The 19,363-nt window shown below is 44.7% G+C and overlaps 3 protein-coding genes and 1 long non-coding RNA gene across 10 annotated transcripts in view; 3 read left to right on the plus strand and 1 right to left on the minus strand.

Annotated features, from left to right (window-relative positions):
• Window positions 1-8,233, plus strand: part of CLIP1 (CAP-Gly domain containing linker protein 1) — a 65,832-nt gene extending 57,599 nt beyond the window's left edge. For 4 of the 7 annotated variants that reach the window (XM_068654131.1, XM_068654132.1, XM_068654135.1 and 1 more), the window contains 4 exons: window positions 1,691-1,743; window positions 6,856-6,973; window positions 7,265-7,421; window positions 7,985-8,233. In XM_068654131.1, coding sequence (XP_068510232.1) covers window positions 1,691-1,743; window positions 6,856-6,973; window positions 7,265-7,421; window positions 7,985-8,232 — 576 coding nt within the window. In that variant the 3' untranslated portion in view covers window position 8,233. Of the gene's footprint in view, window positions 1-1,690; window positions 1,744-4,126; window positions 4,148-6,855; window positions 6,974-7,264; window positions 7,422-7,984 lie in introns of all 7 variants that reach the window. The other 3 variants (XM_068654130.1, XM_068654134.1, XM_068654136.1) reach the window with 1 other exon arrangement.
• Window positions 8,234-8,506: 273 nt separating this feature from the next.
• On the plus strand, window positions 8,507-10,577 carry LOC137841341 (CAP-Gly domain-containing linker protein 1-like). The gene is made up of 3 exons (XM_068654141.1): window positions 8,507-8,639; window positions 9,210-9,334; window positions 9,972-10,577. The coding sequence occupies exons 1-3, from the start codon at window positions 8,610-8,612 to the stop codon at window positions 10,192-10,194; spliced, it is 378 nt and encodes a 125-aa protein (XP_068510242.1). The 5' UTR covers window positions 8,507-8,609; the 3' UTR covers window positions 10,195-10,577.
• LOC137841345 (uncharacterized) lies at window positions 8,570-10,713 on the minus strand. Its single transcript, XR_011088576.1, has 3 exons — window positions 10,573-10,713; window positions 9,514-9,609; window positions 8,570-9,239 (listed from the first exon to the last, which is right to left on the minus strand). It is a non-coding gene; the product is annotated as an uncharacterized lncRNA (long non-coding RNA).
• Window positions 10,714-10,723: 10 nt separating this feature from the next.
• Window positions 10,724-19,034, plus strand: VPS33A (VPS33A core subunit of CORVET and HOPS complexes). The gene is made up of 13 exons (XM_068654138.1): window positions 10,724-10,880; window positions 10,967-11,032; window positions 11,119-11,246; window positions 11,583-11,772; window positions 12,536-12,652; window positions 13,382-13,556; window positions 14,254-14,447; window positions 16,130-16,256; window positions 16,436-16,503; window positions 17,085-17,222; window positions 17,574-17,711; window positions 17,867-18,035; window positions 18,588-19,034. The coding sequence occupies exons 1-13, from the start codon at window positions 10,779-10,781 to the stop codon at window positions 18,779-18,781; spliced, it is 1,806 nt and encodes a 601-aa protein (XP_068510239.1). The 5' UTR covers window positions 10,724-10,778; the 3' UTR covers window positions 18,782-19,034.
• Window positions 19,035-19,363: the final 329 nt, after the last annotated feature.

The raw sequence follows: 19,363 nt of genomic DNA on the forward strand, positions 1-19,363 counted from the left end.
ACACCTGCCTAAGCCGTTGTGTCTCGTGGTTCCTTGGCACTGGAGGCAGATGCTCTGCTAACAGCATTCCATCTCCTCTGGGGCACGTCAAGCACTATCCATCATTTTAGCACCAATGGAAACCTGCTGCTGCCCTTGGGAATGCCCCTTTTTTGTGCTCCCTTTAGACCTTACTTAACCTAAACTTAGAGTCTACTTTTTCTACCTTCGACTCAGGCAGGTTCTCTTATTGAAATGGCTGCAAAATGAGCTGGCCTCAAGGCTTCTAGTGCTGATAGCCAGACCTCAGGCTAGCACAAGCTCACCGATTCCCACCAACGCTTATGTTTTGCTGTTACTTGTGTGAATGTACATCATATTTAGGCACCAAGTGACAGCGTGGTTTGGATTTCCTTGCTTCAGGCTGTCTGTGGGAACAGAAAAAATGTTGCTGTGAAGAATTGCTCAATTAGATTTAGGAGAACAAGTGTCCATGCTAACAGTGAGGAGGTCAGACATGGAGCAGGGTTGGTGAAAAACTGGATGATAGGAAGCAGTGCTTCAGGCTGTTTCTGTGCATGTGCCTATTAACATGCAGTCAGAAAGGTAGCGAGCGTATGTTTTAAGTATTTTGAGCAGTCACTATGGTAACTATATAAATTCTAGCAAGCGTGTTAGTCAATTGGGTTAGTGACTCTGTGGCTGCATATGACACACTTTGCAAAATTAATGGATACTCTTTCATGAATGATTTATCCTGACATCTAAAGGTTAAAGTGCCTTATACTAAAGATGCTGGGGGTGTTTTTCTGTATCAATTCATAAATAATTAGCTGTCTGTAATTAGTTAAAGATTCCTGGTCAGATACATGCTGAGCTTGGGGAACATTTCTGGCTTCAATTTATTTGCTAGAGTATTTCAAGAGCCTCAGACCTGTCCAGGCATTTTAATTTCATTGTAAAACAGAACAAAACAACCGCAGAATTATCTATTAGCTGAGGTGGTCCATCTTCTGTGCAAGGTATGTGAGAAGTCTGCTCTGAAGCTGAGGAGAGAGCAGATTGCTGGAGAAATGTTGCTGAGAGAAGAGGGTGCCCTTTCTACCACAAAGCTACTCCAAGCTTCTCTCTCTTTAGCATCTTCTTCTGTCTTGCTCTATATAAAAATCACTCATCTAGTTCTTGCTAGTTGTGAGGGCTTAATGTGGCCCTGCGGAGTCACAGGTTTGGGAGATGGTAACAGACACCAGACCAACAGCTTTAGGGATAAATTATTTAATCTCTATATAGCAGTACAGTAATGAATACAGATCAGTAGTACAATTATCCAGGTCAAAATGACACCAAATCCAGTAATTCATCAATAATGGGCTAAACTTAATAGCTGGGCACACAAACACAATTCTCTTTGGTGTTTGCAGGAGGCCAAGAGGTACTGTGTAAGGCAGTGCTAAGCCTCACACCTCTTTTGTGTGCACAGGACCTCAAAGTAAAGCAGTAACAACCTCTCAGTAGCTAATATGAATTAGTCACTGAACGATTTGCGTTTGTGTGCCTGCATTGTCCTGGAAGAAAATTGATTACTTTAAGGATTTTAAGTTCTGTAGCCTCTCCTGTGTCTGTTTTACGATGATAACGATGTTCTGATGCATTATATTAAAGAAATAATCCATGGTGTATTAACTGTAGGGTTTTTGTGTTTGTGTTTTAGCTGGAAGAGGAGAGATCAGTACTCAATAACCAGTTATTAGAGATGAAAAAGAGGTAAGTTTTCTTCTGATGTGTATTGAACTATGTGGTCCTACAGAAAATTTGAAAAAAAACATAATACAAAAACAGTGCTAAGAAAAGCAGCTCACTCCTATTGTAGTGAAAAGTACTGAGGTTGTTACACAGCTTGAGCTTACGGATGGTATCTTCTGTGTTTTCTTTATTAAATGTGGGATGAAAAAGTAATTATTAATACAAGAAAAAAACATGTAAGAAGAGGTATTTACCATTTCCTCTTTAGTTATGCACCTCTTGAGTTGTACTAGTTCTCTTTGTTTTCAGTTAGCAGTTTAACACTCGGTTTTAGTTTGCTCTGGAATATTGGCTTGTTCATCAGTCCGATAAATATCATACATACAGATCCTCCCCAGTCAGGTTCTTAAGGAGTAATGGAAAGATAGTGAAGATAAGGGTTGTTATTTAAAACAATACTAAAGGCTGTTATTCAGCTGTCGGTGGCTTGTTGTTACAGTTTTCAGATATTCCTTTCATTTATCAGTAGTTATTGCAGTTCATTCAGCACTGCTTTTAAATACCAGGAGATTTGTCCTGGGTGACTGGGGCATCCCTTTGTAAACTGTGCTATTCAATAAATGGTCCCAAGTGACAAACTGTACCATCTCCCTGCTATTTATAGGGAAAGCCAATTGGCTGTGTACCACAAGGAATTCAGAAAAATGTAGGCTTTTCAAAAGTAATTGTATAAATCTCTAGAAAAAGGTGCAGTTCTCCATGACACCAAGTGTGCTCCAAGCAAAACGAACAAAATTTATAATTTCTGTTATAATTTCGTGTGTTAACAGTGGTTGCAAAAAAGAACAGTGAATATCACCTCAGGATTCAGGCACATCCTTGGCTACTCAGCATATACGCTGGGCCCATTTTTATTCCCTAATAATCTGTTACTTGGCAGAATCTGCACCATACTTTCCCTCTCTCACTTCTTTGAGGTTTAACGGTTTAATTAGTCTTTACACAGAGAGGCAAGGCAACAGCTGAAGCTCCAGCTTTAACCAGCCTTAAGAACTGGCTCACTTGATCTTCAGCTGGAGATAATAGCATAGGTGTAAGTCACATATTCTTAAAAAACAGGTGAAGGAGAAGATAGTATTCTTTAGCTGGTGTAAAGACTGTTTGACATCCACAGTAATTAGTGAGTTTATACCAACTGAGGATCATCTCCAGTGTATCTGATGTGGGGGAAGGAAGCAAAAAGGGAGCCCCCCTTATTCATGCTGCTGACAGCTTAGAATGCTGTTTATAGCCCATTAATTGAGATGTTTTAAAATACATATTTAAAATGGTTGTGAGAGTTATCTTAAATAGTGTAACTATCTGTAATGCAGATGTGTCTGCATTAAAAATGTATTTAAGTTAATTTTATGCCTGTTTTTACTCTGTATGAGCTGCCTAAAATAGCCTAGATAAATATGAAATCCTTAGAGAGAATGTTAACATTACTTTCAGGGTTGTCAGGTACATCTGTGCTTACCTTCAGTTGGTTACACTGAGATGCCCAAGTTTGTGACTGGCTTAATGACATTTCTCAACAGTGTTGAATAAACTCCAATAGAGAGGATAAAACAAGTAGCAGAAACAGTCTGTCATTGAAGCGAACTGCAGGCCATGAGTGGTTAAAAATGGAAGCATATGGCCTTATTTGCTAACAAAAAATTTAGGCTGAATGAAGAACTAATTAAATAAAAAAGGTGTCTCTCTAAATTCCTAAATTCTGCTAAAGTTGGTGATGAACAATAATTTCTTCCTCTTATCTTCAGAATTTGAGATGCTGAAACAGAGACATCTATTTATTTCAATTAGGTCAAATCCCTAACAGTAGCTTTCCCACCTTCCTTCCACCCACAGGAATTTAGCAACTCTCTATGAAATAGTCCAGCTAGGAGTGGCAGGAGATTAATATTTATGACTCTGAGGGGGTTCTGTGTTACTTCGGTTCATTAGGTTCACTGTGGGTTGCTGACTGTCTTACTGTCTTTGAGCTTGCGCTATTTATCGATACTCATTTCATTCCTCTCTCTTCCCTTTCCTACCCTTGCTTCCTTTGCTATATCTGTGTGTCTTTAATGGTAAGACTCAAGAAAGTCTATCCACGTTACAATAAATAATATATATATATATTTTTTTTTTTTAGTAAAGTTGTTGTACATATTTTGGCTGCCTTTGTCCCTTGGTGTCTTGCTTTTGTTTTGTAAAACACTCAGCAATATACACACATATATATACATATGTTATATAGTCTATATTTTTTACCAAAATGAAAAAGCGCCTTGGTGCAAATTTAATTCTTCCTTGTAGTATTTTGCATTTCTACTCCACGTTTCTAACGTTTGGTTCTTGTTATCTTGCATTTTTAAAGCTTGCCCAGTAACACTTTAAGGTACTTGCTTCATTCTTAGAATTTCTTATTTTTGTAGTAAGGGAAGAATCTGGGTGATCTTTTTTTCCAATGTTAAACAAAACAACAACAACAAAAAATTCTTTGTCTCCCATGAATTCCACGTCCTGTGCTCAAAATAAGGCATAACCTCTTCTAGAATGTGAAATTTTAAACTGGTGTATGAATTGACAATCTTGCCCCCCTTCAATCCTTGCTGTCCAGCAGGGGATTTTGGATATGAACTGGCAGGGGAAAAGTTTTAAGCTCACTGGGTCACCATGAGGAAGCTGTGATCCCCACTTGGATAAGTAATTAGTGGCATACACTGACTGTATTTGTATTTTCCAGTTTGTACATTTTAGAGGGCCTCTAACTAGAGCTGTAAAGGATTGGTCCTGGAAAGACTGTCCTGTAAAAGCAAAAATGTAATGCTTTCACATAGGCACCTTTTTCCCTCTCTTGTTTTCTTTCCTCTTTTCTTCTCCTGTTTCTTTCTCCTCTATGATGTTATAGTACTATGTTATAGTACTCTGGACTCCTATATTGCATTTGTAAATATATATATTAATATGCTTACAAACTGTTTACCTTTTTCAACCACCTGAATGTTTCTGCCTCCTTTTTACAAGGCCAATAAATGGCAAATTAACCATGTTTGTACAAAAAGTACGTGCCTGCCTTTGATCTCTAAGATGAGGATCTGACCAAAAAAAAAATAGAAACATTGCCTTAATAGCAAGTTCCTGAGCATGAGACGAGTCGCTGGGGTTTCCACCTGCCCTTTTACGGCTGCGTACAGAGCAAAGGGAAACCTGGGTGAAGTCTCAGGTAGGGGAGAGCTTGCGAGCAGCATCATGCAGATGTCCTTTCCCATTTCCCCGCCCTTCAGTACATGGTGGGGTTACAGCTCTGTGGATCAGAGGCAGCAGCAGTGTCCTGTACACTGTCAGGACATTTCTTTCCCACAGCACCACCCTGTGCTTCTGATCCAACTCAGCAAGGCATTTAAAAACATGGGGTAGGCTGGAGCATGAAAATAATGCTGCGGAAAAGCACAGAGACTGCTGTCATGCTTTCAGTGCTCTGCTGAATCGGGCTTGGCAAGGGATAACGAGGAGGGCTGTTAAGTGCCACTGCCCTTTTTGTTAGCAGGAGCACAACTTGTATTTGAAGGCAAGATCGTGCAGTCTGCAACTTGTTGTGTTTCTGTTTATATTATTTCTCTCATTGTATAAATGTACCAAAATCAACCTTTGGGTTCTTTTTTTGGTAGCTGCATCAGCTTTTCTAAACCCCAGATTCTCCACTTGCTGCTTCCATTCCTGAGTATAATCTTAACAATGAAAGAATTACATTAATTGTGCTCTCATTGTTGAGTTTGCTATTTACCTTGAGTCAGTGAGGTTTATTGTATTTCATGTCTGGGTATCGTGGCTCTCACTAACTGTAGATACCATAGATGTAAAAACTTTTCAGTAAGGACTTAGGAGCTATTCCCTACCTACTGCATATCCTCACACAAGGACAAGTTCCACTCTTGGTCCCTTGAACAGCCCAAAGAAAGCGTAGTTTTGTTTATTAAATGAAACCATGATGTCATTTGGTCTCTTTGAATTATCGTCTTCATGCTTTTTGTGTAGTGGGCACGTATTCAGGTAGCTTAGTGTGTCAGCAGCCCTCTCAGAGCTAGTAAGAAGAAAAGCAGCTAACTTCAGCCACCGACTGAAGTGAGACGTGTGGAGTCGCACAGAAAACTGGCTTCATCCCCAGAGGCCTGGAGAGTTGGCAGCCAGCTGCTGGGCACTGCTTGGTGCTCTCAAATCAGGCTTCTCCTCTAGATGAGTAAACACAGATTTTGGAGTAGCAAGAAATGGTTTTGGTGGCCTTATTTATTTATTTATTTTAACAAATGAAAACCTTTCAGCTTGTACTGAACTTCTGTAGCAATAGTCCCAGCACTAGAGGACAAGTGTCCGTGTCCTGTGACCTCTCAGAAAGACCTGCTAGCAACGATGTTCTCACACTAATGCTGTGGTGCCTTAAGAATGCCAGCAGGACAGGAACTGTAGGCAGAAGCCACCTCTAGTAGATCAGCTGAAAAAATCAGGAAGCCTGGACATATGTATACAGAAAGGGCTTGAGCCTGCTTTGGAGGATTCCTTTCTAGAACCTCCTTCCATAAATCCCACAGGGTTTTCTGAGGGATCAGTAGTTGTTAGAAGCCCAGAAATGCTCGAAGTATCTAATTCAGGAAATAATGTTACTGAAATTAGTGAGGACCAGCTGATACTTCCAGCATCATCAATGCTTTGCATGACAACTTGTACAATGAGCTTTGCATGTGTGTTTTGTTGCTTGTTAATAATTTTCAGGAAGTAACAAAACTCTGATGTTAGGTTTTGTGGAGCATTGTGCAACATGTTTGTTTATCCTGTATCTCCCCAGTCTATTGACTCGTTTCTTTAAATTCAAATGGATACGATGATATGCAGATTCTGGCTTTTACTACCTAGGTAAACTTTTTGCTTTGTTTCCACAGTTGTAACATCTGAAATGTTTACACAGATATAAAATCTTACTTAAGTACAGAATTAATATTTAAGAACTTCTTACAGTAGTATACTACTTGAAATTAATTTAAACCTCTTTAGGCAACAGCATTGACCTATTCCTTGGATGATTTCTGGTTGTATTTGGTTTTCTTTTAGAGAATCAACATTAAAAAAAGAAATTGATGAAGAGAGAGCATCTTTACAAAAATCCATCAGTGATACTAGTGCCTTGATCACACAGAAAGATGAAGAACTGGAAAAACTCAGAAATGAGGTAAATGAGGAAAAGCAGGATGCTTCTCAGTCTTTATAGCTACAATGTCTGATTGTGTGGTTGCTACTGAAGAGTTGGATAATTAATTTTAATTTAATTTAATGATTAATTTAGCATAGTTAAACCTTAGAATTATATCTTTAGATATCTGTACCTACTTAGTGCCTGTGCCTCTGGCTAGTTGGGCGAGTGCTGCCATGTAGTTGTGGTGGCTGTGTAGCCCTGAGGATGGTACCTGTCTGCTTTGACTTTGTGCTGGGAGACCTAAGCATTCTGATGTAACTCTTACAGATCACAGTGCTTCGTGGAGAAAACGCTTCTGCAAAAACCTTACAGTCAGTGGTTAAGTCACTGGAGTCTGATAAGCTGAAACTTGAGGAAAAGGTGAAAAACTTGGAGCAAAAGCTCAAGGAAAACAATGAGCCATTAACTGTAACTAGCCCCTCAGGTAAAAGAGAAAGCTTTTCTTGTGTCTGTGCTTTCAACTTTAATCTTGCAGGGTTTTGTAGCTGTTAAAACACACCCTTAAAATGAGCTTCAACTAACTGAACCTCCAGGGAAATGTGACTTTTCTGTTGTAGGACAGAGCTAGGTTTTTTTGAATGAAGGAAATCTGACCAGCTGCAAAATGTAAATGCTCCCAGTTTTACCAGTTAACCCCATTCACGCTAGGGGCAGGGGTGCAATTTGTCCAGAAGTGACACATGCATAAACTATTCCAAAACTTTTATTTGTGAACTGTAGGTGTCACCTAAACACACAGTTGTATTTTAATAATGTACAATATTGAACATGCTTCTGTAATGCACTGGTCAAAAAACAAACAAACAAAAAAACAACCTGAAAGCCACCCTCACTGGAACTTACCCTGAATGCTCAGAAAGCAGTAAGAATAAGATGTGTTGGAGACCAGAGTCTATTCCACTATTTCAGACTCTGAATTAGCCATTGTATGTTTCACCCTTTAGGTTGCTGGCTATTTACGCCTTACCTTTTTGTTTCTCTTTAAAGGTGACATTGCTGCTAATCTACTTCAAGATGAAACCTTGGAAGAGAAGCAGGTATTTGGTCTGAAACATCACTGTGCTAAACAGCAGTGTGTCAGTAGGCAGTGTGAGATATTTTTCCAAATGCAGTTCTGTCAGATTTTGGAAATCAGGATTACAACGGGCAGATTTTTCTTTTCAACATGTACATCTGAGAGCAATGTTAATGGCAGGAAATACTTAGAACAAAGTGATATTGGAGAAATCTGTTGAACTCTACTCAAAAGGAGGGTTGGCAGTGGTGGGGCAAAGAAGCTGCTCAGGTAGCATTTATTTGGATTTAGGAAAACAGATTCAGATAGCAGATTTAGGAAAAGTCTGTATCAAGGAGTACGATAATCCTAACGAACATGTACAAGACCGCTGTGCAACAGGCTGCCTGTGACAACAAATGCCGAGGAAGCACGGTGAGAACAGAAGCGCTTCCTGACCACTACACAGGTTCTTGCTAGGCCTCTGGAGTCAGTCAGTGACTACAGACGTCCTTCCTAGAGCCATACTCTGTACAGAGGCCAGCAGAAGTGTTATTAATGTACACTAACCACTAATCTTTTCTTTTTTTTTTTTTGTCTCCTGGAATTCACCTGCTGATGGCAATACTTTATTCCAATCAGCACGAGGTTTGTTCTGCTTTTTGGCTTGCTTTCTTTTGCTCCCTGTTGATTTGCCAAGCACTACGTGCTTACTGTCAGCAGGGGTTCTGCACTGCTCCTACTGATCCCTGTCTGGCTGAAGCCAGCTGTGGGAGGTGCCTCGTGGGCGCACTGTGCGGTCCTGCTGCTGCCTCCAGCACAGCTCTGGGAGGGACTCCGGTTGCCCCCAGTGCACCCACCTGAGCGGCAGGCTCAGAGGACTGGAGATGCAGTTCTGATCAGAATTACACTGCTGGCTTTACCTTCAAACGTAACGTCAGAAAGAGTTGTAACTATCAGTGGTGGGTTGAGACCCACCGATATCTGTCAGACATGGGCTGGGCTGAACTAGCCGGCTCCTGAACAGAAATCATACTGAGGAGTCCTTTGGGAAGTTTCTCCCAGTTCCTACCCCCGTTCTGTCAGCCTCCACTCATGCTTTCTGTAATACAACAACACACTGGTAAAAATTAATGCCCATGTCATTTTGAGGGCCTTTCCTGTGTTGCTTGCTTTCTCTGGAAGTGCAGTCCTCAGCCTTGTTCTTTCACATCACAGATTGACTTCCTGAATTCAGTGATAGTAGATCTGCAAAGGAGAAATGAAGAACTGAACTTGAAAATACAACGAATGTGCGAAGCAGCCCTCAACGGCAATGAAGAAGAGACAAACAACTACGACAGGTATAAATCCTGAAGGGAAACCTTGGCTTTGTTCTGGGAAGTGTTGGTAGCAGTTGGCTCTGTCGGCTGCAAGGTATTCAGCCTGGTTTCAGCTGTTGTGATGAGTTTAGGTGGACTGAATCTATTCAGGCCCATCACTACGGCATGTCAGGTGGTGCAAACTGCCCCCCTGTACTTACCTATCACAAAGACCGATGTGATGTTTGTTGTCAGTCTCGGTTGAGGCTGGCCCTTTCTATGCTAGGTAGAAGAGTCTTTCTCTTATGATGCTGTTACTACATTGAGAGAGGGAGATCCTGTCAGAGAAACAGAACTAAAGCCTGTGGTATAAATTGTGAGCTCAGATCTCTTCTATCAAAAAAAAAAAAAAAAAGTTTACATGTTACCTTTACAAATAATGTCTGCCTGTGCCTCTATTTACACAGAGCAGTTTGTTTAGTAAATATTGTAGTGTGAGGGAATATGGGGAACAGCGGGGCAGTTGAGAGGTTAGATCTTCCATGTTTTCATGTCTTTGTTGGCCACAGTGCCGTTTTCAACAACAATCAGAGAGGTTTCAGGGAGGGCGGGAAGCAGGCCTTTTTCCTTTACGAGGGAGAAGCGCCCTGCTTGACTTGCACTGGTGCTGATCTTGCAGTGAGGAAGAAAGCCTGTCGAAGAAGAAGCCTCGTCTCTTCTGCGATATCTGCGGCTGCTTTGACCTTCACGACACTGAGGACTGTCCCACCCAGGCGCAGATGCTGGAGGAGCCTCCCCACTCGGCTTACCACGGCAGCAGGAGGGAGGAGCGCCCCTACTGCGACACCTGCGAGATGTTTGGGCACTGGACAGCCGACTGCAATGATGACGAGACCTTCTAGTGCAGGGGCTAGACTGGAGGTCGGACTGTCTGTGCGCACTGAGCGGACACTTCACACCACCAGCATTTGCGTGTGCTGAATGTCAGGAAAAGGGACGGCGTTTGTTGACCCCGTGCTCCCAGTCCCTTTGCCTATCCACTCCGGAATCAGTAAATTGATAAATATTCCCCCCCTCCACTAATAAAAGCCCTATTTCCCTTTATTAAACTTAAGTGAACTATAAATAAATGATTTAATAAATGACTTTATGCCGTTTCCTCCCAGGTTCTGGGTTTGTTGCAGCTCCTAACCAGCCCTGCCCCGGCGCTGGTGCAGCTGCTGCTGGGAAGCCGTGTATAGAACAAAGCCCTAGAGTTATATTAAAGCTTATTTAAGTACCTTGAGCTTGCGCTGTTGATTTCACGACGCACTGAACCGTCCTACGGCCGCGTGTGCACATTTACGCTGTTCGGCGGTGTTTTCCCATTCAGGCTCTATTTCAGCAGTGCCGCCGGGAGGGGGGGCGCTGGCGCGGGCTGCTCGCGGTCACGTGGCGGGTCACGTGGCGGGTCAGGTGACATCAGTCAGGTGACGGCGGCGGGGCGATGGCGGCGCACCTGAGCTCGGGGCGTGTGAACCTGACGGCGCTGCGCGAGGCGGGGCGCAGGGAGCTGCGCGAGGTGCTCGACAAGTGCGCGGGCACCAAGGTGCGGGGGCACCGGGGGGGCTCCGGGGGGTGCCGGGGGTACCCGGGGGTACCGGGGACACCCAGCCGCACCGTGTCGCCCCGCAGGCCATCGTGTGGGACGAGTACCTGACCGGGCCGTTCGGGCTGATCGCGCAGTACTCGCTGCTCAAGGTACGGCCCGGGGGAGCCGCCGGGGGGGGGGGAGCCGGGAGGGGCTCGGTTAAGGTGCGCCTCGTCCCCCCCCCCTGCGCCTACAGGAGCATGAAGTGGAGAAGATGTTCACGCTGAAGCCAGGCCGCCTGCCCCAGGCGGATGTGAAGAATGTCATCTTCTTCGTCAGGCCCAAGCTGGAGCTGATGGACATCATCGCCGACAACGTGCTCAGGTACTGCTGACACGGGGCGGCTCTCGGGGTGACTCTCGGTTCCCCTGGGGCTTTCCCAGAGCGGTGGCGGTTCCATGTGAAGCTGCCCAAGTTCCCACAGTTGGGTCTCAGTGGGGAGCGAGGCGCATACACCAAAACCATGTATGTTTCAGACACGTGAATGTGAGCACAAATGGCTGAGTAAAAACTACTCAGAGATAAAAAGGAAGCTGATGACCATAACCACGTGCAGCGTTCCTCTTTTGTTTATATTCAGCACCCCTTAGCCCCCACCCCGTGCCCCGATCTGCGCTGCTGAGTTACTGTCTGTGGTGCTCCTGCCTGTGACTCTTGCAGGGAGGACAGAGGCCGCTCTCCACAGAGGGACTTCCACATCCTCTTCGTGCCGCGCCGCAGCCTGCTCTGCGAGCAGTGGCTGAAGGAGCAGGGCGTGCTGGGGTCCTTCATCCACCGGGAGCAGTACAGCCTCGACCTGATACCCTTCGATGGGGACCTGCTGTCCATGGAGTCTGAGAGCGCCTTCAAGGTTAGTGCTCATCTCATCATCGAGGAGAAGCCCTGCATGTGGGTGCTGGCTCTTGGTGCCAGGTACAAAGGCCTCACACAGCAAATGGTATGCGAGTGAACAGATGGCTTTGAGTGCTGAACTGGGTCCAACTTGTCACTGGGCTTTCTGACTAAACACTGGCAGAACAATCACAACACCAGCCTGTATCCTCCTCCTCCAGCCACAGACCGGTGTTACTTTGACAAACGGAGCGTTCATAAGGCCTAAAACACTTGGTCGTTAAAACAAACAGTGCAGTTTGTATCAATACGCAGCATAAGAGCCATGGCAGTGGTTAATGATGTACGCTGCAAATCACATATCCTCTTTCTCAGAGTGCTGCACCTAGGGACGGAAACGTTTGAGTGGTTCTTTGCCTGTTTTAGCCTTATTAAATAGAGCCAAGATGTGCCAGGGCCTGCAGCTGCTTGTCAGCAGCTAGGCAGAGGTGTTGTGCTCTCGGATCGGCCCAGTTAGAGGGAGAGGCTTACAACAGTTACTCTGTGGCTCTCTTCTCTCTCTCAAACTGGGAATAGCACGCAGGATTCAAAAAATTTGCAGCAATTGGTTAGATCAAGTGTTTTGATTTAGGAACAGCACGGGTAAGGTCCATATTTACTACTGGCCACAGTTTATTCCCCAGCCTCTGCCTCCTCTGAAGTACTGATGTGGACCATGGGGTGCTGTGGAAGCAGCTGTGTCAGGTGGAAACCTCCCACTGGGAATCCTGCTTCTCCTTTAGGAATGTTACTTGGAGAGCGACCAGACCAGTCTGTACCACGCGGCAAAGGGGCTGATGACTCTGCAGGCTCTCTACGGAACCATCCCTCAGATTTTTGGGAAGGGCGAATGTGCCCGGGTAAGGCAAACGCTGCTGCTTAAACAATGCCTCTTGTTCTTTGCAACACGTGCTTGCTGACGTGCCGCCTGTGGGTGTGCTCGTTTTGATTCCAGCTGCATACTCTTCTTGTCATGTTGGAATTTTAGGATCATGGCCATTAGGTTTTTGTTGTCTCTGCCTAAAAGAACAATCTTTGCTGTTTCACAGGTCTTCCTGTCAGGAAGCTTTATCTGATTTTATGTTTTGCTCATAGGTACTGTACCTTTGTGCTTTCCGCAGGTCTTTCTGTGGAGTACGCTTAGCTGCTCTGGTAACCAGTAAGCAGTTCTGGTAATCAGAAGGGCTAGATAAAGCTGGAAATGTGCAACCTATGCTTATGCGTTATCTTTTCCATCTCTCCCTATAACTGACTCACTCTTTTTTTTTTTTTTTTCCCCCATCTCATCAACCTAGAGTTTAATTGGTCCCTTTTGTAATGAGGGAGTGGCTTGAGAGGAAGCCAGTGCTTTGGCTGCCACAGTTGCTGCCCTGCTAAGGTACAGAGTAGCAGTGAAGGGCTTTTCTTTTTTTTGTTGTCTTTGTCTTGTCCTGCCCCCATTTGTCAGCCAGTTTGTACCTCTTGCCATTCTCTTCCTTTGTACAGGACTGTGACCCCATACTTGCGTAATCATGTGCCTGTACAGCCTACAAGTCAAATCCATCTGTTGCAGCCAGCACCGTAACCAGACCAATGTGATTTATTTTCAGCACGTGGCTAATATGATGATCAGGATGAAGCGTGAGTTCCCCGGAAGCCAGAACTCGATATTTCCAGTCTTTGACACCCTCTTGTTGCTGGACCGCAACGTTGACCTGCTGACGCCGTTAGCTACGCAGCTGACATATGAAGGGCTGATTGATGAAATCTATGGGATTCAGAACAGTGAGTACTGCAGGGTGACAGGAGTGGCCCCACTGTGCTGGAGCAGGCCGCAGTGTGTCAGATGGATTTCTTTTTCCACTAAGTGACAGTGACATGGGAGCTGCTCACCTGAACTTGGGGTGGGGATGGTTCAGACCCCTGATGTAGCAGCCCCAGCCTAGAGCCCATCGAGATCAGCTTTGGCCACCTTTGTTTGCTGGGGAAGCAGAGCTGAGTGCAGTGCATGTTACTGAGCTGGGAGTGTTCTGGGTGTTGGCTGGGTGCAGATGTGGTGACACCGAACATGTAGAGTGGGAGTAGAAATGGTAGCGTGTGCCTTCACCCTCCAGCCTGGATAGCTCCCTCGGTGCCACAGGGAAAGGGAAGAGTTTGTGAAAGGTCATTCGAAGTGCTCCCCTTCTCCTTGGGAGGTACGAATTAAAAATTAGGTGTTCAGTGGTTTTAATCTGATGCTGTACTGATGGCTGGGAGGCTGACCCCAAACCTCTTTGGAAACAGGGCACCTAGAGCTTCCCTGTGTGAGTACAGGGAGACTCTCCTTAATTAACATATATCTACTAAGTAATTTGGGCACTTGCATTAGCTTTCTTGCTAAGAACCCTTTCCAATTAAGGAGACAGGTTTCACAGCCTGCTTTGCTGAAGTTATGGTGGGGAAGCTCCAGTCCTTACCAGGGTTATCTCTCTGCATTTGATAGCATATGTGAAACTCCCTCCTGAGAAGTTTGCCCCGAAGAAGCAGGGTGAGGGTGGCAAAGATCTCCCCACAGAGCCCAAGAAACTCCAGCTGAACTCAGCTGAAGAGCTGTACGCTGAAATCCGAGACAAGAACTTCAATGCTGTGGGGTCAGTGCTGAGCAAGAAAGCCAAGATCATCTCAGCAGCCTTTGAGGTGAGGCGTGTATCTGACCGTGCATGCCTCAGGCATTGTCATCAGACACAGACACGGTCTGTGTCAGTGGGGCTCTGACAGGCAGCCTGAGCTACTGCCGTGGACTGATCCCCAGCCAGAGAAAACACAGGCCTCAGAACCTGCTTGGTTCTGGTCATCCATCCAGGGCTGAGATCAGCTCCGCTTCAGCAGTAGGTGTTGGTCAGATCTCTGCAGTAATGTAGACCCCCTCTTCTCACCACCTGGGGCTCTTCTGGGGCTTTCCCCATCCTGACTGTTAAAAGCGTTTCTCAGATCTAGCCTGCAAAACTCAGGTGCTGCTTCCCACTGCAAGAGGCCCAAGGTTAATTTTAGTGCAGTGATCAGTTCCACTTTGTGGGATGTTGATCTTTCAGTTAACAGGTAACAATCCCTGTCTCTCTGTGTTCCCTGAGGATAGAGAGAAAGAGTTGAAGAAATAAGACTCGAGATACACATTCACGCCTTGTTACTATGGCAGGCATCAAAAACAACAGGAATGTGGAAAAACCCAAATTGTCTTACGGGGGGTTTGACCTGTAAACTCAGGCTCATGTTGTCTTAAAGCTGGAGAGTGCTGTGGGGTGTGTTTGTGGTTTTGTTTGAAAATATCCTGTTGATGATTCAGAAAGAGTCTGAGATCCTGTATCTGTGTTTTCAGACTTCATAGTGGTTCTGCAGAGAACTGGTTACGTTGTTGGATGGTATTTCTTGTTTATTTCCTTTGCCTCTTCCTTTCTGCCACATGAAAGAGGTGGTGGTTCCCTAACTCAACTCGTGCACGCTTAGCCTTCCCCTCATAGATGGCTGTTAATGCAGGATTAATGCTGAAGGTGCTAAGGATGGATTGTTCAGACTGTTGCTTTTTCAAAAAAAAAAAAAAAGTCATCAAATATTAGAGGTGATAATGAAACAGCATCACAGCGGTAGCAAAGGACTTATTAAATTGCAGGCTTTGTCACTATCGCTCTCCTGCCTGCACTTGCCTGCTTAAATTCTTCACATATGAATCAAATTATTATTTTTATTCTAAGTTGCAGTGAGAGACAAGTAGCCCAAATGAAATACAGACATCTGGACTGCTCTGAGAGCTGAAGTCTGCGTTGTGCTTCATCAGAGCGTTGCTCAAAACCTGGGACACTGCAGCCAGGTACAATGAATCGCAGGCTCCTCCTTAAGAGGGCCGCAGACCCGGCCTGCCCAGTTCCTCAGCACCTCTGAAAACTGCTTTGAGGGGCAGTGCCCCCACCTCTGGCTGCATTTGCCCAGAACTCCATGTTTGGTGGCACCTAGCTTTTGTCTTTGCATAAAAAAAAGATATTTGCTGATAGGGAAGCTGAGGAAAAGTTAGTGATGGCTGGTCAGACAAAAGTGGAGAAAAGGGATTGCCAGCACTGGCACAATAATTGACAGAACGGAAAGAAACAGCCTGATGCTCCTGTTGCATTATGACTGGTCTCTTCTAACCACCAAAGCGCTGTTACGGGTGATGCTGTGATTTTAGTATAAAGATGTAAAGTATTTTGTCTGAAAAGCTGCACATCTCTAACAGTATCTGCTGCTGCACTGACTACAGGAAAAGACTTGCTCATGATGAAATGATCTAGTTGGTGGGTGGCTAATTCATCTGAATGAGATCTAACCTTAGTGATGGATTTCTTTAGGAAAGGCACCATGCGAAAACGGTTGGAGAGATTAAGCAGTTTGTCTCGCAGTTGCCACACATGCAGGCAGCAAGGAGTTCTCTGGCAAACCACACTTCAATTGCAGAACTCATCAAAGACATCACCAGTGAGTATTTGTTGTATAGGCTGAGGGATTTGAGTGTACAAGATGTAAGACAACTTGATTGACATCATTCAGCTTGACAAAAATTGGGTTTATCCCATCCAGTGCTCCTCTGCTGAAATGTTTAAATGCAGAAAATACAGTCAGTTGCTAATACATCGATTTTCATTCTTTTCCTGAAGCATCTGAGGATTTCTTTGATAATTTAACAGTGGAACAGGAATTCATGTCCGGAATAGACACAGACAAGGTGAGTAGGTAACGACGACTAATAACTCTTCAATATATATATATATATATATGTATATTTCTGTGTGTGCTTTTTTTTTTTTTGCATTTGTGTTTGGTGGTGGTTTGTTTTTTGGACATTTTTTGTTTGTTTGTTTGAGCAATATGTGGTCTGGATGATGTCTATCTCCATTCAGTGTCGAAGCTGTGAGCTCTCACATGTGTCTCCTTGCATGTCTGCAGCAGTTGTTTCCAAGTGACATGCACCACTGAGCTTACGCAGAGGTGCCACTGTACTGAGTGCTCTGCCAGGCTTTTACCTGTCGCTGCCTGCAGCTCAGCTGACTGCAGGTGGATTGCTTTCACTTGTATAGGAGCACCGCGTCCTGTGAGGGATGAGTGGAATCGAGGTGCTTTAGAGAGGCGCTAGGTGGAACCCGTGCGGGATCACTGATTTACAGCTGGCTTGGAGCTGCCTGGGCAGCAGCTGCATCCCCTTTCTTGCCATTTTGCAGACACTAGGCAAAACTAGATCTTTCTTTCCATGTCTGCTAGGTACTTTAGCAGGGCTTTGACTAACAGCTTATATATTTCTTTGAATAGGTTAACAATTATATTGAAGACTGCATTGCCCAAAAACATCCATTAATCAAGATCCTACGTCTCGTTTGCTTGCAATCTGTGTGCAATAGTGGGCTGAAGCAGAAGGTTCTGGACCATTATAAAAGAGAGATTCTGCAGGTTGGTCTGTAGCTTTTGGATTGATAAATTTCTTAGAAAATCTCTCAAAGCCTCCACTCTACAGCATTCTGGATGGATGCATCTTATATGGGGTAGTCTTAGCATGACTTAGGTGTGTGTGGAGGGCAGAGGCTTGTGTTTGGGCTGACAGCTGGGATGCAGGTGGTGCACATGTCTGTACACAACGTGAAGGTACAGAAGTTTATCTCATTACAGTTTTTGCTATCATGGTTTAAACACTCTAAATGGGTTACACTGTAGATATCTTAACCAAAACATTTTTTATAATAACGTTTACAATCTGGCCATGGATTATTGGCATGGCATTTTAGGTGAATTCTTCTATTGCAGACGTACGGATACGAACACATATTGACCTTAAACAACTTAGAGAAGGCTGGACTCCTGAAGCCTCAGACAAGCGGTAGGAATAACTACCCAACGATCAGGAAAACCCTGCGCCTATGGATGGACGACGTTAACGAACAGGTAAACAGATGCTTCAGCAGTGACAATTACACTTAACAGCAGGGGATTGTGTGCAGCAGGAAAGCCCTCGTGGTTTTGTTTGATTGTTAGGGTGCTGTGCTGCTTTCCAGCATGAAGTAGCACTCACCTGTTGCTCGCACTCTGCTCTCTTGCAGAACCCCAATGATATCTCCTATGTGTACAGTGGCTACGCACCGCTCAGTGTGCGCCTGGCACAGCTACTGGCCCGGCCTGGGTGGCGCAGCATAGAGGAGGTGTTAAAGATGCTGCCAGGTCCCCATTTTGAGGAGAGGCAGCAGTTACCTACTGGCCTTCAGAAAAAGCGTAAGTTTTGTTTCATTTTCCCATTTTTTAAAGGGACATGCATGTCTGCTAGGCTGGAATGAGGCAAACAGAAATGAAGGCAGGCAGAGGGCAGGCATCTGTCTCCTCTCCCTGTCTTTCTACAGTATTAGATCTCCCTGTTCTTGACAGATAGCTTTTGGACATCTTTAAAGCTTCCAGTCACATATTCAGCCTGCTATTAATGAACAGCATCATTTGTATTGAAAAGACTGTGGAGTTGTACATTTCTTTAACTTCTCATCGGTGTACTAACATAATCCACCCTTTCACCATGGTTTTAATAAGTACCATTACCTTACAACAAAGGTCAGCATCACTCTCCTAGTACTAAGCAAACTTTGTAGAGACTGCTCAGCTGGCAGTGGAGTCTGCACCTCTGGGCCCCAGGCCGGTTCTGTGCTCAACAGGTTTCTCCTCTAAACCAGCTACATTTATTTTAGGTTTAGGACATTCTGAGTTTGCCTGAGAGGTGATGGATAGGAGACGTTAAAATAAAACTAAGCCAACCTGTATGTTTCTCTGAACACGCAGGTCAGCACGGTGAGAACCGAGTCACACTGGTGTTCTTCCTGGGAGGCGTGACGTACGCAGAAATAGCGGCACTCAGATTTCTCTCTCAGATGGAAGACGGAGGCACAGAGTATGTCATTGCCACCACGAAACTCATCAACGGGACCACCTGGATCAAATCCTTGATGGAAAAACTGGAGCCTGCCCCTTTCTAGGGTCTGTGGCAAGAGACACTAAACATGAGCTGCCCTGGGTTGATAGAGGTACATCAGCCTCTGGAATAGCTCCTGGAACACGAAAGAAACGTGCTCCTGGAAGAGTGGCATGCCCCTGAGTGGTCCTGCTCCTGATGCAGTTCCCCTCATCCCTCTCTGCACTTGCATTCCTACTGTTTGTTTGGGGACCTTCCTAGCAGACAAACAGTGCTGAAAGGCATTAACCATGAAATAAATTATGGGAAAAAAAGAAGTCCCTGCTTGTGGTCTGAATCAGCAAACAAGTGCTGGGGCAGGGTAGGATTTGCCCTGGTCCTTCTATTTGAAGAGCTGTTACCATTTTTCTTTCTGTTTAGTTTTAATGGGAAATGCAATTACTTCTTTTTACCTTCCTGAGAAGCTCGGGGGCGGGATAGCCATTATTCCCTGTCTGTCGCTGTTGCCTGATAATTCCATCAATGTGCTGGATCTATTCCTGTCACAGACTGGGTGCAGCTGAACCTGTGCTTTGAAAAGCTTTCACAGGGTGCCTCTGCTATTTTTTAAAGTCCTTTCCCCCAATATCAGAGCATCACTTTACTA

This window comes from Anas acuta, chromosome 17, assembly GCF_963932015.1.
Source record: "Anas acuta chromosome 17, bAnaAcu1.1, whole genome shotgun sequence".
In the NCBI taxonomy this organism is placed as follows: domain Eukaryota; kingdom Metazoa; phylum Chordata; class Aves; order Anseriformes; family Anatidae; genus Anas; species Anas acuta.